Here is a 15,895-nt window from a genome sequence, read left to right on the forward strand (position 1 = left end):
AAAATCTACTTCTAACAGGTCTCCCGCTGAACCGCCCCCCCCCCCCCCCCCCCAGCAAGCGGTGCAAAACACTGCCGCACGACTTATCTTCTGCCAAACTCATACACTCATCTCGCCCCTCTCCTCAAATTACTTCACTGGCCTTCACATACAGTTCAAACTCCTATTGCTAACCTACAAGTGCGTTCGTTCTGCAGCCCTTCAAGTATCTCCTTATATGCCTCCCCCTAAATCTCTGTTCCTCGGATAAGCTGCTTTTATCTGTACCCTTTTCCTCCACTCCCAATTCCCGAGTAGAGGTCTGCATGGGAATGGGGATTGCGGGAATTCCCCCCTAACCCACGGGACTCCCACGGGGATCCCCCTCTGGCCCACGGGATTCCCACGGGGACCCCGCTCTAGCCAACGGGACTCTCACGGGGATGGAAGGCTTTGGAAGCAGGGTTCGTCCATTTAATATAATGGACACGTCAGCCTTAGTAAAAGAGGGGGTTTATAAGTTAATTACCTGAACAGAAAACAAAAAAAGGGTTCCACCAAAGAGATTCCACAAGGAAAACAGCAAAAGAAACTGTGGAATTGATGATCCTGTCAGAAGTAATTGCTGCTTTCTATGGGGACGGGCGGGGATGGAGGTAATTCCTTGCGGGGATGGGTGGGGAAGGAGAGGATCCTGACGGGGACGGGTGGGGATGGAGAGGATCCTGACGGGGACGGGTGGGGACGGAGAGGATCCTGACGGTGACGGGTGTGGATGGAGAGGATCCTGGCGAGGACGGGCAGGGATGGGTGGGATTTCTGTCCCCGCGCAACTCTCTATTCCAGACTTCGTTCCTTTCAGCTTGCTGCCCCTCATGCCTGGAATAAACTACCTGAGTCCTTCTGTCTTGCCCCTTCCCTTGCTCAAAAGTAGGCTGAGAACCCACCTTTTTGAGACAGCCTTCAACTCATAGCCCTACACCCCTCTGCCCTCTGCTCACCACCCTAGCCAGCAGATTAACCCCTTCCTCCCTAACTTATCCCCCACCCTGGCATCCTCTTTGCCCGTCTTGATTGTGTAGATTGTAAGCTCAATCGAGCGGAGACTGTCTCCGTTGTGACTCTGCGCAGCGCTGCATACATCGGTTCACAGTCACTCGCGCACGGGACAAAGGCGCGCAGACAATTGGGCGTAGGACTCCAGCGCGCTGCCGAAAAAGTTACTTTTAAAGAGCTCCTACGGGGGTGTGTGAGGGGGGAACCCCCCCAGTTTACTTAATAGTGTTTGCGCTGCCGTTGAGGGGGGTTGGGGGGGCTGGAATCCTCCATTATAGAGGACACTTAACTTTTCCCCGATTTTTTTTTTTTTTTTTTTAGGAAAAAAAGTTTTCTGTATAATGTGGGGGGTTGCACCCCCATGCCCCTCCTACGGCAGCGCGAACAGTATGAAGCAAAGTGGGGGTGTCCCCCTCACATACCCCCATCGGAGCTCTTTAAAAGTAACTTTTTTGGCGGCGTGCTGGAGTCTTGCGCCCAATTGTCTGCGCTGAAATGTCGGCGCGCTTTTGTCCCATCACCGCTTACATCTGGTAGCGCTCTAGAAATAATTAATAGTAGCAGTAGTAGGTAACTCCAATAATTAGGGTTACCAGATTTTACGGTCGTAAAATCCGGACCCATGGCCCCGCCCCCAGGACTGCCCAGTTCCAGCCAGCCCCGCTCTGTCCTGCCCAAGTCATTGCCTGTTCTGCCCCAACCCCGCCCCCTGAACCTCTTCTCATGCGCAGAGCCGCGTCGGGAGGGCGTCTCTGCGTGCGCAGATGCCCTCCCGACGCGGTCCCGAGCTGGAAGCTTTTCAAAACCCGGACAAAGTGCCAGCTTTTGAAAAGCCATCCAGACAGTCCTCCAAAAAGAGGACCTGTCCGGGTATATCCAGGCATCTGGTAATCCTACCAATAATTAAATCATTGGAACCCATTGACTAATTATTTGGGGTGCCGATCTGGGATCCGTGTCCAAATTTGGGCAACCTTTATAGAATCTGGGGGTAAATGTCCCTAAAACACGTCCTTCCATGAAACAACAGGGACCGAGAAAAGGGGCCGAGTGGTTCTATTGCATCAGAGACTGTGTAAGAAGGCCGAGTGTTCCTCTCGATACATCCTGCCCAAATCCAGTAGAAGCTGTGTGCAAGACCAAGCGCTTATTATGGGAACACTCGATCCTGCAATTCTCTTTCCCCTGCTTGTGGTCCCTGACTGGTGAACGTGTTCCAGTAAGTGCAGCTGTTGGCCTTCAATAGAAAGTAGACTTGATATTACATCGCTCCGAAAGCATGTGAAGGATGGACGTCCAGGCTTTAGTGCCTGATGGCCCAGCTGGGGTTGTATTTACAGAGGCGGGAAGGACAGTCTAAGCCTTGCAAGCACACTCCTGCAGCCCAGCTGGCTGGAGAAGATGTCATTTTCCACTGGGGTGTGCCTGCAGGATTCAACTTTGGCTGCTAGGGAGCTCTTGGGTAAATCATAATAAAAAGCTGACCTTTCCTCTCTCCACTCCTGCTCCTCCCTTCAATTCATAATCCCGGAACAGACCTCGAAAAGAAACTGCAGTTTTCAATGCCGGATAATCCTCTCGGGGCCTGGGATAAGAGGCGCTGGAACGTCCAGGTAGGCAGCACCTCTGTTGGCAAAAGAGGCAGAGGACGGCGTGTTGAGGGAAGTAACACCATAAAACAGAGCAATCGCACTGGCTAGTTGCTTTGCATCACCTCCCCTGGCATTTTATCTAGCTTTTTGCCCTATGGGAGATAATTTGACGGAGAAAGAAGGCCGGATATTGTGATTTCGCAGAAGGCGGACATATGCCTCAGGGAAGGGCAAAAGAGGAAGAAAACGAACACCTTAGGAGGAAAAAAAAAAAAAGCATGAAATACGGTAAGGAGTTATTTCCAGAAGAGAAACCCGAGGCTTGTTCTAAAAATGCATCCGGGCCGGGCACATTCCTTCTAAATTAGGCATGGAGGAAATTACCAAGTCATCACTATCCAGGGAGACTTTTTTTTTTTGTACGGGTATTTCTCTTGTAACAATCTTGGCAAACTAAAGCATACTGCGGGACTAAGAAGATTTTCCTCTATTTTTCTACACTTCTGGGCTTATATTTTGTCTGAAAGGACAGGCGCTTGGACATTTTCTGCGAGATTCTCGCCGGCGAAGAGCACAGGAAAAGCGGTAATTGCATGGCTTTTATTCCACCTCCTCAATTGACCGGGTTTTTATCTCTGCTTTCTTTCACACATGCCTTCAGGTTAACTCTCCTTTTGATTTTAAATGCCCCCCCTCTTCCACAGTGTGCATTATGTAAACTGTGGTTTGGAGGTTGGCTGGAGAACTGGGATTTGAGACCCGGTGGACCACGGGGAGAGCGACAGAGACTGTGCTGCCCATCTGCTCTCAAACTTTAGAACTGGGTGTGCTTAGGAGACCTCTCCTGGCTGCTCGTGTGCGGACTGATGGGCACGATGGACCCCCGGGTCTGACCCAGCAGCGGCAATTCTTATGTTCTTATGTACTCCGGCAGAGCTGGCTTGAACACACATTTTGGCATGCAGACGAAGCTCTGGCACTCTCTTGTGGAGTTAGCATGGTGTGCCACCAGTGCAGGAGCTGTGCCATCTGCTTCGTCCTTAGATAAGCTGTCTCCTAATTCTGTAAACTTCCATGCCCAATTTTACGCTTAGGATGGAAGATTGCATATGCAAGTTATAGAACGGTGTCCATTGCCTGCATAACTTCATAGCATAATTTTCCGCTAATTGGTTTTCGCAATCAACTTGCTATAATTAGCCTTAATTGGCATGTAAGTGCCATTAGATGGAATTATATAAATTACAAATGCATGCCTAGCACTGACTCGCGCTGATTGTAGAATGCTTCCAGGGAGACGTAAGTATTTACTGCAGCCATCGAGCTAAAGCAGCGGCGTTCGACGTGCAATCCCAGGGCCTCAGGCGAGCCCCCGAAGTCCTCTGTTGTGGTCCTCAAAATGGTTGGCTGAAATGTTCCTCAAGTCCTGCAGATTCATTAAGGTCAATCTTGCCCGATCGTATAGGGCATATAGGCCCAGATTTTATAAGTGGTGCCTGAAATTAGGCGCTGTTAATCGAAAGCACCATTTTAAAATGTTTAAAAAAAAAAAAAATGAATTAGCGGGTTGGCCTCACCACTTTGAAGGAGGTGTCTCCACCAAGGCGCAAACCAGCAAGTAGGTGTGGTCAGGGGGTAGATCTGGGGCATGGTTTGACTTGGGCACGGATAGGCACCTAAATAAGGTGTACTTATTTAGGCCAAGAAAACCATGGCCTAAATGGATTCAACACCTAAGCTGAACAGTACCTAAGACTGAACAGTACCTGCGCTGAACGGTACCTAAGACTCCAGCACCATTTATAGAATCAAGGTTTTCATGTCTGAAAAAAAAGGATTGCCATAAGAACATAAGAAATGCCTTCACCGAATCAGATCTTAGGTCCATCTAGTCCGGCGACCCGCACACGCGGAGGCCAAGCTTAGGTGCTCCCTGATGAAGACCCTGTTTTACCCGTATCCCTCAACGTGATTCGCAAGAAGGTGTGCGTCCAACTTGCCCTTGAATCCCAGAACGGTGGTCTTCGTTGCAACCTCCTCCGGGAGAGCGTTCCAAGCTTCCACCACTCGTTGCGCGAAACAGAACTTCCTGACATTTGTCCTGGACCTGTCGCCCCTCAGTTTCAGTCCATGACCTCTTGTCCGAGTCACATTTGACAACGTGAATAACGGTGTTTTCTTGCTCTATTTTGTCGAATCTTTTTATTATTTTAAAAGTCTCTATCCTATCCCCTCGCAGTCTTCTCCTCCCCGGGGTGAACAAGCCCCGTCCATAGGTTGGACACGGACGAAAGTTGACACCGAGAAGGTGTAGGGCCTACTCGTACTATGCCTATTCCAGTGGTGTGCGGTCAGGGCCTTCAGGTGATTTCTCCCCACCCCCTAAAGGCTCTGAGGGCACTGCTCTGAATTTGATTGGTCGAGCAGGCAAACTGGCAGATGCTGCTCAATCAATCAAAGTCAGATTGAAAGGTCACTTGGACACACAAAGTCAGAGGCGTGAAGAAAGTACAAGAGATTTATTACGGTATACCGGACTCTAGTGCAGTTAATAGCCTGCCTACTAGAGTGTCAGAAACAGGAAATACACGGACTTTTATTCCCTTTTTGCAAACTAATATATGCAAAAACTACAATTTTCATTTGTTACTTCTATAACTTTCTACAATTATTATTGGTCCTAAGCCAGCACTTATGATAGGTTCAGGGGTACAACTTATAGTCCTATAGGAAACTAGCTCATTTCTCTGCTTATCTAAATCTTACAGGTCTAAATGCTACATGTACAGAAGGGCAGGGCACATCATGGCTCAAACTCTTATCTATTTAGCTTACAATGTGGTAAGGCAGGGACATACATTTTAGGCAGATGAAGTCAATAGATTGTAAACTTTCTTCAGCTATGTAGGCCAGAGCAATATTTTAAACAACAGTTAACCATTTCATGACCCTACAAGATCAGTACTGTTAGGGCCTTCAGGAGATTCAAAGAATCCCCAGCCCAAGAGCCCTGCTTTTTGTTTGGCGGTGGTGGTTGGTTGATGCAGTTTGACTGGTTGAGCAGGCTGCCTACTCGACAAATCAAACTGCATCAAGTAAAAAAAAAATAAAAAAACAAACAGGGCTGTAGTGCCGGGGATTCACTGAATACCCTAGAAGCCCTTACTGCACATCTCTGGCCTACGCCATATTTATAGACAACCGTAGGACGGGTCAAAGGTCAGGATTCCTATTTAGATGCACTTAAGCACACTCTTGTAGGCTCAGAAAACCTTGGTGTGCCTAAGGCAGGGGTGCCAAAGTCCCTCCTCGAGGGCCGCAATCCCAGTCGGGTCTTCAGGATTTCCCCCATGAATATGCATGAGATCTATTAGCATACAATGAAAGCAGTGCATGCAAATAGATCTCATGCATATTCATGGGGGACATCCTGAAGACCCGACTGGGATTGCGGCCCTCGAGGAGGGGGTTCGACACCCCTGCCCCTAAGGTTAGGATGCCTGTCAACGCCTAAGTCCGCTCTAGGCGCCATTCTAAAGTGTGCCTAAGTGCCACAGATACAGTCTAGAGCAGGGGTGGGCAACTCCGGTCTTGGAGGGCCGCAATCCAGTCGGGTGTTCAGGATTTCCCCAATGAATATGCATTGAAAGCAGTGCCTGCAAATAGATCTCCATGCATATTCATGGGGGAAATCCTGAAAACCCGGCTGGATTCCGGCCCTCGAGGACTGGAGTTGCCCACCCCTGGTCTAGAGTCAGATTCCCATGAGCACTTAAGATCTTTTCCTTCCATTAAGATAGAAAACTTACAGTGGAATGTATAGCATATATCTGCGGATTAGTGAGTCTCATCATTTATAGGTTGGATGCCTACGTTTTAGGCATGCAGTTTCCAGTGGCATGCAGTGAGGGCCTTCAGGGGATTCAGTGAATCCCCAGCTCTATAGCCCTGCTTTTTTTGTTGTTGTTGTTTCCTTTTTCCTTGATGCTCAACCAGTCAAACTGCATCAAACAAGAAGTAAACAAAACAAAAAAAAAAGCATGGCTCTTGGGCTGGGGCAGGGGTAGGCAATTCTGGTCCTCGAGAGCCAGAGCCAGGTCAGGTTTTCAGGATATCCACAATAAATATGCACGAGATAGATTCACATCTCAAGGAAACAGCGCATGCAAATCCATCTCATACATATTCATGGCGGATATCCTGAAAAACCTGACCTGGCTCCAGCTCTCGAGGACCGGAATTGCCTACCCCTGGGCTGGGGGAATCTCTGAATCCACTGAAGGCCTTGACAGTACTGATCTGAATTTGATTGGATGATGAGCATCTGCCTGTTTAAACCCCGCTACTGCTCTTTGTAAGCTTTAATCCTGCATTGCCCCAGGTACAAAATTAGATTGTGAGCCCTCTAGGGACAGGGAAATAACCTGAATGTAACTACTAGGAAAAAGGGTGAGCAAAGTCCAAATGAAAAAAACAGGATAGCCTATCCCTAAGAGAAATAGGTTGCTTCACTGTTACCCCACTGAATACGTGTGAAGTCTAATTGTATGATGGGTTTGTCATCAGGGGTTTTTTTTTTTCACACTTCCTCAATGACTCAGGGTTTGGAGATCTTATTTCTTAATCTTCTCTCTTTGCTGCTCAGGAGGGAGGGACCTTATTAGAGGGATGCATCCTCTCTACATTCCCATAGGATAAGGCAGTCCTCTTCAGTGCAAGGCCCAGGGCCAATGACGGTCCCTAAAAGCCTCTGTGGCAGCCCCCATCCTCATTCTGGCTTTTTATCTGCTACTCTTTGCCTCTCTACCCAAGTTCATGAAGAAAAAGCTGCCTGCTTAAGGACAAGGCATTTCTCAATAGATAGAGAATGCATTTTAAAATGGCTGCCTCCTTGAGGGATACCCTCAATAAAAAGTTTGAAGGTGGTCTTGTGGGGCAGATGTCATTTGACTGGTCAGCAGTATCGCAGCCTTGCATGGGAAGATGTTTGGCCGCTCTCCTTCAGCTCATTTGGATCCAAACTGGTCCCGACTTAAAAATTAGTGAAGACTACTAATATAAGGTGTATTAAATGCTACCACTGAAGCCAACCTTCTGTCAACTGCAGTGACAGCAGGGGGATACAGTGAGCACATACTTCAAGTGCCTGATGCAGGTTCTCACATTTACTACTAAAGTACTATTATTAATTATTTCTAGAGTGCTGCCAGAAGTATGCAACGCTATACAGAGTCACAAAGGAGACAGTCCCTGCTCAAAAGAACGTACAATCTAAACAATCAAGAGATTGTTCACCCTCTCCAAGGTGGAGAGAACGAGAGGGAACTCGCTAAAGTTGAAAGGGGACAGATTCCGTACAAACGTAAGGAAGTTCTTCTTCACCCAGAGAGTGGTAGAAATCTGGAACGCTCTTCCGGAGGCTGTTATAGGGGAAAACAACCTCCAGGGACTCAAGACGAAGTTAGACAAGTTCCTGCTGAACCAGAACGTACGTAGGTAAGGCTAGTCTCAGTTAGGGCACTGGTCTTTGACCTAAGGGCTGCCGCGTGAGCGGACTGCTGGGCACGATGGACCACTGGCCTGAGCCGGCAGCGTCAAATCATATGTTCTTATGACAGCCAAACAGGATACCAGGGTGGGGGATACAGTTAGGGGGATGGTTAATCTGCTGGCTAGGGTGGTGAGCATTGGGAAATGAGGAGTAAGGATATGAATTGAAGGCTATATCAAAAAGGTGGGTTTTCAAGAGAATGTCTTTCAGGAGACTCACGAGATAATAATGTCTGTGAATCCTTTTTGGCATCACCAATGTATATCACGGAACAATAGGTATCCTGCGAAGGCACACCTGTCTCTGTTCATGCCAGATCCAACTCGCCCCTCCCCTTCATGTGCCAGCCTGAACGAGACAGAGGTGTGTGCTGCTGTTTACATGAGCCGGCTTGCTTAGCAGGTTGCCGGTTATGGAATCTGCTCCGGGGAGAACACATCCTAAGTTTACTCATCCATTTTCACTCTGCAGGAAAGGATTTGGAGGAAGTTAGCCAAGCCGAATTTCACACTCCTGCAGGGAAATGCCACAAGACCAGTGTTTATAAGTTGTTCCGCTTTGACCTAAATAGGCAATATATTTCTAAAGGAAAAGTTGCCCATCTCAATGAAGCAAGTTAGTCACCGAATCTCACTTTCTTCTCGGCTTCTAGTTAAACTCTACTGAGAGAATGTTTTGGGTTTTTGTTTTTTTTCTAAAGCAGGTCATGCCCAACTCTCGGTTTACAGGCAAACCCTGACTAAAAAAGGAGACGATCTTTCAGAGATCCAGTAAAACTGGAAGTCGAAGAGCTCGAGCTGAGAAGCGTGCGGTTCTGTGAGGCCGCGGATGGGTGGGCTTTTCGGGTTCATTTTGGAATGATTAATTTGTGTGTATTTTATATTGAGTTGAGGGGTGTGGGCTAAAGTGTTAAATGAGCCGTTTAACCCTTTACTTGGCAGATGGTGAATGAGAGCATCAGTGCCGAGTAAACAGGCATTTGGAGATGGAAATCTCCCACAAGAGCCGTAGAAGACACATGTTGCGTCTGTGTAACAATGCCACCTAAAGGATTAATTGTTTGCATATGATTTAATTATGTTTTAAATGGGAACCCTCTTAGTTATCTTGGAGAAATGCTACATTAAAATTCTCATGGAGATCATGCAACACTTTTCCACAAAGGACCAGGACATTAAATGGTGTCGTCCTTTCTGCTTTGGACTTTGGTAATTGAAGGGCTTACACTTCCCCCCTTCGGTATTCGCGGGGGATAGGGACAGAGCCGGACCGCGAATGGAGAAAAACCGCAAATATCTTCTCGTCCGGCTCTGACCCATCCCCCGCCTCCCTCCCACCTTCCCCCCCGGCATCCCGGCCTTACTTGGTGGTCTAGCGGGCTTTCGAGGCAGGAGCGATCTTCCTACGCTCCTGTCCCGTGCAGATCGCCAATAGGAAATGACTGCTGTGAGTTCCCGCAGGGTAGGAGTCACCTGGGGTGGTGGCATGCCACCCCACCGTGCCCTCCTCTCCGTGTCCCCACTCTTTCTGCACCCCCCCACCACCTCACTTTTGCTCTCCCTCTCCCCCGGAACTTCTAAATCTTTGTCAGCACAAGTGGCTTTGGCAGCATGCTCCTCACGCCAGTGTTGGATTTCCCTCTGATGTCACTTCCTGGCCCCATGACCCGGAAGTGATTCAGAGGGGAACCAGACTGGCAGAAGTTGCTTGAGCTAGCAAAGACAATAGAGAGGTACGGGGTGGGGGTGAGAGATGGTGTGAGCGGGACAGGACGGAGAGGTGCCAACACCCCCACCGACTTGACGCCCGGGGCGATCCATAAGAACATAAGAATTGCCGCTGCTGGGTCAGACCAGTTATCCATCGTGCCCAGCAGTCCGCTCCCGCGGCGGCCCTTAGGTCAAAGGCCAGTGCCCTAACTGAGTCTAACCTTACCTGCGTACGTTCTTGTTCAGCAGGAACTTGTCTAACTTCGTCTTGAGTCCCTGGAGGGTGTTTTCCCCTATAACAGCCTCCGGAAGAACGTTCCAGTTTTCTACCACTCTCTGGGTGAAGAAGAACTTCCTTATGTTTGTACGGAATCTTTTCCCTTCTAACTTTAGCGAGTGCCCTCTCGTTCTCTCCACCTTGGAGAGGGTGAACAATCTCTCTTTCTCTACTAAGTCAATTCCCTTCAATATCTTGAACGTTTCGATCATGTCCCCTCTCAGTCTCCTCTTTTCAAGGGAGAAGAGGCCCAGTTTCTCTAATCTCTCCCGCTCAAAAGCTTTCCTTGGCATTAAGATTCGTTAAAGCAGTCTTACTGCCACAGAAAGCTCTCCTCCTAATGCACAAAATGGTTCTCTTTGGCTAGTGGCGTAGTAAGAGGGGGAGGGGTGGGGAGGCAGAATGTCCCAGGCGCCATCTCCTCCTCTCCACCGACCCGGGCCTTCCCCTGTGGCGCATGCACACGCCTCCCCTTCCCCCACGCCTCTATCTCTTCCCTGGCACGAGCTGCAGCTCCGACCTGCTGCTTAGCGCCAGCCTCGGCCCTCTCTCTCTGGTCATTTTCTGGTCGCAGAACGGAGAGAATCGAGGCCGTCGTGAGCAGCAGGTCGGAGATGCTGCTCGTGCCAGCGAAGTTCCAAGAGGTACGGGAGAAGGAGCACGCACGCATGACGGGGTGGGGGGAGGGTGCGGAGAAAAGGGCGGGTGGAGGTTGCCACCCACCCTCCCTATGCTACGGAGTGGAAGAACGAGCTAGTAGTTAGAGCAGCTGCCTCAACACCTCTTTTCTTTTAAAAGAGCTTTAAAAACTTATCTTTTCAAGGTTGCTTTTAATATATGACCCCCAGACATAGAATTTTTTGTCCTTAGGCTTGACATCCTACAATTTTTTTTTTTTTTTTCCCTTCCTTGAGTTATTTTCCCTTTAATGTATTTTTTCTTCTACAAACATATTGTAACTTTCCCCCCCAATCCTCACGATTCATGTATGTTAGCCCAGTATGTTTTTATTTAAAGTCATTGTATTTGTCTTTCTATTTTATTTGAATTGTACATCGCTTAGATATTCAATAAGCGATTTATCAAGCACTAATAAAACTTGAAACTTCGATTCACACTACAGCTCCTTGTGACTCAAGGCAAGTCACAACACTACGTTGCTCCATGTAAACCACTTTTTTTTTTTTTTTTTTAAATAAATCTTTATTAAGTTTTAAATATTAACAGTGCAATACACAGGTATAAGAACATGTAACAAGTCAAGAAAAGCACATTCAACTTACAGATATTCAAAATCAATCATTGTATCCCACCCACCCATTGATTAATCACACGTATATACTCTTTCAATAATTTACACTTATTTAAAATAATACAGTAACGCAATCCCAGCCCCCTCCCTCCTTCCCACCCTGGATGTGCAAGGAGGTGGCACAGAATTAAAGACAAAAACCAACTACAGAGAAGTAATATAAGATGTCAACGGGCCCCAAACCAGTTTCAATACGTTCCTATCCCCCAGCATTTCAGCATTCATTTATTCATACCTATAACTAGAGCATAGGTTCGCCCACCAAAAAGGAATATTCAGGCGATCGTAATTTTTCCAATTACGAGTTATCATCTGCATGGGTATCCCGGTCATAATTAGGAAAAGACAGCATTTCGGTCCATGGGTGGCTTAATATGTAGTAATGTTCCACATATGACCATGTAAACCGCTTTGATTGTGTAAACCAGTGATTCCCAACTGCCAGGCCAATCGGGGTTTCAGGCTAGCCCTAATGAATATGCATGGAGCAGATTTGCTTGCCTGTCACGTCCATTATATGCAAATCTCTCTCATGCATATTCATTAGGGCTAGCCTGAAAACCCGATTGCCCTGGTGGTCCTCCAGGACAGGGTTGGGAACCACTGGTGTAAACCACACAGGAAAAGTAGCTCCAGGGGGAATATCTCAGGCTGACCTAAGAGGGAGTATTTTCATGACTTTTCTGGTCCCACAATAGGACTAGGGCAGGGGTGTCAAAGTCCCTCCTCAAAGGCCGCAATCCAGTCGGGTTATCAGGATTTCCCCAATGCATATGCATGAAGTCTATTTGCATGCACTGCTTTCATTGTATGCTAATAGATCTCATGCATATGCATTGGGGAAATCCTGAAAGCCCGACTGGATTGCAGCCCTCGAGGAGGGACTTTGACACCCCTGGACTAGGGAATGCTTTGAGCCAGTGGTTCCCAAACCTGTCCTGGGGGATCCCCCAGCCAGTTAGGTTTTCAAGATATCCCTAATGAATATGCATGAGAGAAATTTGCATATAATGGAAGTGACAGGCATGCAAATCTCTCTCATGCATATTCATTAGGGATATCTTGAAAACCTGACTGGCTGGGGGTCCCCCAGGACAGAGTTTGGGAACCACTGCTTTGAGCTATGGCCGCGACTGACTGCTGGATGAGTTTTGCGCAGATTATGCATGACGCCCCAGCTTGGCTCCACAGTAACAAACAAGAAAGTATGAACTGGTTTTGAAATCATGCCATTTGTTTGAGCTACCAAGTTTCCCACTTCCAAGAGGGAAGCTTTTGAGCTTTCAATGGAAGTAAAACCCGTTTGTCTTAATCCGTCCTCCTTTTTCTGGAGCCGTATGGTGACTCTAGGCCAGGAGTGTCAAAGTCCCTCCTCGAGGGCCGCAATCCAGTCGGGTTTTCAGGATTTCCCCAATGAATATGCATGAGATCTAATAGCATACAATGAAAGCAGTGCATGCAAATAGATCTCATGCATATTCATTGGGGAAACCCTGAGAACCCAACTGGATTTCGGCCCTCGAGGAGGGACTTTGACACCCCTGCCCTAGGCTGAGGGCCGATTTTGGGCAGAGGTAGGCTAAGGTCAAATCGCAAAATTCCAGCTCGATGCATTGGACTAATGTATTTTATTTTGTTTCAGATTGGCTTCATAATTCTCCAGAAAAATGAGCTGCAGAAGCTGCTGATCTGAAACCAGGATGTCATCCACACAGTCTTTGCCCCCTCTTGCTCCGCTAACGCAGAAGCCCACCCGCTTTATCAAGGCCAGACCCCCACTGCGGCAGAGGCCTTACCTACCCCCCAGGCCTGACCCGGCAAAGTTGACCCCACCGGCCTCCACTGTTCTGGCTACTGCACCCGTGGAAACCGTGAAAAAGGTTCTGGTGTCACTGAATGAAACTGAGGCCCCAGCAGACGATGCTGGCACCACACAGCCAGCGGAGGAGCGGCCTTGCTCCTGGCAAAAAATGGGCAACGTGAAGAAAATTGCCGGTCGTTTTGACCACGGCAAGATCCCCCTCCATCCGCCATCGAAACCAGCCAGGGTGTTTCGTAAGTCGAGCGATGTTGGCATGACTCCGATACGGACTTCCCGAGCCGTCTCCAAGAGTGAGGAGGCGTTGATTCCGGCTACGGTGGACCAGGAAGACGGTTTGGACATTGGGAAGGAGTCTTGGCATCCTGCGGATGGGGTCAGTCAGTATGGTGAGTGATGAATTGCAGTTTACCCTTTCAGCAGGCTTTGCTGTGACTCACAGAACCGGTGGTGGGTTGCTAGAACTTGATTACCTGCAGTGGGGGCCTTTGGAGAAGAGGGGAATAAACAAGAAACGTGTATATTACCCTTCCTCCAGTGTTACTCAGGAGGTAAAGGGTAGTATACGCGGAGGAACTGTTGGTCTGTTTTCGAGATTAAAGAAAGAGCTGGAAGAGACCACAAGAGGTCATCTTGGACCATAAGAAAGATCAGGCTGGAAAGGGTGTGAAGAAGTCCTTTAGTTAGATCATCCCTCTGTATCCTGTTTAACTAAACTATATGGCCTAAGACAGGGATAGGCAATTCTAGTCCTCGAGAGCAGGTTTTCAGGATATCCACATTGAATATGCATGATAAAATTTGCAAATACTGACTCCTTGATATAGGGTTACCAGATGTCTGGGAATACCCAGACATGTCCTCTTTTTAGAGGACGGTCCAGGTGCCCAGGGGGATTTCCTGACAGTTTGCCTGGGTTTTGGAAAGCCCCGAGCTCGGGACTGTGTCTGGAGGACCCATGACGGACGTCATGTGTGTGACTTTTATCAAGTCAATGTCGGGCCCATGCGCGGAGGTCCTCCAGACGTAGTCCTGTGCTTGGGGAAGGAGATACGAGATTCGTGTGGGGTGGGGCTGGGGGGTGGAACAGGATGGGCCAGATGATCTCTTTTTTTAAAAAGAAAAAAAAAAGAGGAAATCTGGTAACCCTACCACGGTATGCATATTCATTGTGGATATTCTGAAAGCCTGACTGGCTGGGTGTGCCCCAAGAACTAGATTGAGAAGCACCGCTCTAGACCAGGGGTTCTTAACCACATGCAGCCAGTCAAGCTTTCAGGATATCCACAATGCATGTGCATCAGATAGATTTTGCAAACAGTCTATCTAATGCATATTCATTATGCTTATGCTGAAGCCTGACTGACAAAAAAAAAAAAAAAAAGAAGACGCTTGGCCCCACCCTATTCCACCCACAGCCCTGCCTCTTTCCGGCCTCCAATCCCGACCCCACACAAACCTCATCTCATCGGGGCTGCATTTGGAGGGCACGGATATAACGCGATGATGTCATCACATTGCAGCCGAACATGTGCAAAGGCCTTCCAGGTGCGGCCCCGAGCTCAACAGTTTTGAAAAGCCGTCTGGACACCTGGACCGTCCTCTAAGTGCAAACTGTTTTTTTATTGAACAATAAAGGAAGCTACATTCAAGAAACGAACAGGGGTGGTGTTCAATATAATACAGAAAGACTCCCCAACCCCAACCCCTCCCCTTTCCATTATGCAAAACAGTTATTATTGATAATAAAAGAACAATAATAACAGTGTAAGCAAAAAGATACAGTCATGGCATCAATAATTTTCCCACTTGGTCCAAACTAAGATAGAAACACCCCTCCCCCCAACACATGTCCAGTCCCACATCCCAGGGGCCAGTAGCAAGAGAGAAAAAAAAAAAGAGAAAAGGGGGACCGGACAGGAAATAACCAAAGAGAACACCTAAGTCCCGCTCAACACTCCCCACCCCAATAGCCAGTCTCCAACCCCAATACGAGGGGGAATCCGATGAGGTTCACGCTTTCAAACCCCAAATACCAAGCTTCCGAACCCACAATCGAGCGCCCTTCCCTCGAACCCCACAGGAACCCAACTGGACAGTCCTCTAAAAAGAGGACTCGGACAAGAGGTCATGGACTGAAACTGAGGGGCACCAGGCCCAGGACAAATATTAGGAAGTTCTGTTTCGCACAACGAGTGGTGGACGCTTGGAACGCTCTCCCTGAGGAGGTCGTGATGGAGACCAGCATTCTGGGTTTCAAGAGCAAGTTGGATGCACACCTTCTTGCAAATCACATTGGGGGATACGAGTAAACAAGGTTTCTCAGCAGGGAACACCTGGCTTGGCCTCCGCGGGTGCGGGTCGCCGGACTGGATGGACCTAGAGTCTGATCCAGCGAAGCCATTTCTTATGTTTCTTATGTTAAATCCGGACCCCTGGTAACCCTATGACTGAGTTGAGAACGCCTGGTCTAGAGGCTTCTTTGCTTCTCCGCACTAAGGATGGGTGCTCGCCATGTGAGCTGTTCGTTGTCCTTTTCCTTCCTGCTAACGGCTGCATTCCTGGGCCTGGCCTGAGCCCTCTGAGACCGCAGTGAGGTC

The 15,895-nt window shown here is 48.3% G+C and overlaps 1 protein-coding gene across 10 annotated transcripts in view; it reads left to right on the forward strand.

Moving 5' to 3' along the window:
- The window catches only part of ARHGEF15 (Rho guanine nucleotide exchange factor 15), an 87,286-nt gene that overhangs the window by 15,519 nt on the left and 55,872 nt on the right, over window positions 1–15,895 (forward strand). For 3 of the 10 annotated variants that reach the window (XR_004537269.1, XM_033924714.1, XM_033924723.1), the window contains exons 1-2: window positions 2,502–3,212; window positions 13,119–13,684. Coding sequence is in view for 9 of the 10 variants with exons in the window: in XM_033924714.1 (XP_033780605.1) it covers window positions 13,177–13,684 (508 nt within the window). In the remaining variant the exon portion in view is untranslated. Of the gene's footprint in view, window positions 1–2,501; window positions 3,213–12,991; window positions 13,685–15,895 lie in introns of those variants that run through there. The other 7 variants (XM_033924720.1, XM_033924721.1, XM_033924718.1 and 4 more) reach the window with 4 other exon arrangements.

The sequence above is a fragment of the Geotrypetes seraphini genome, chromosome 16 (genome assembly GCF_902459505.1).
Source record: "Geotrypetes seraphini chromosome 16, aGeoSer1.1, whole genome shotgun sequence".
Classification (NCBI taxonomy): domain Eukaryota; kingdom Metazoa; phylum Chordata; class Amphibia; order Gymnophiona; family Dermophiidae; genus Geotrypetes; species Geotrypetes seraphini.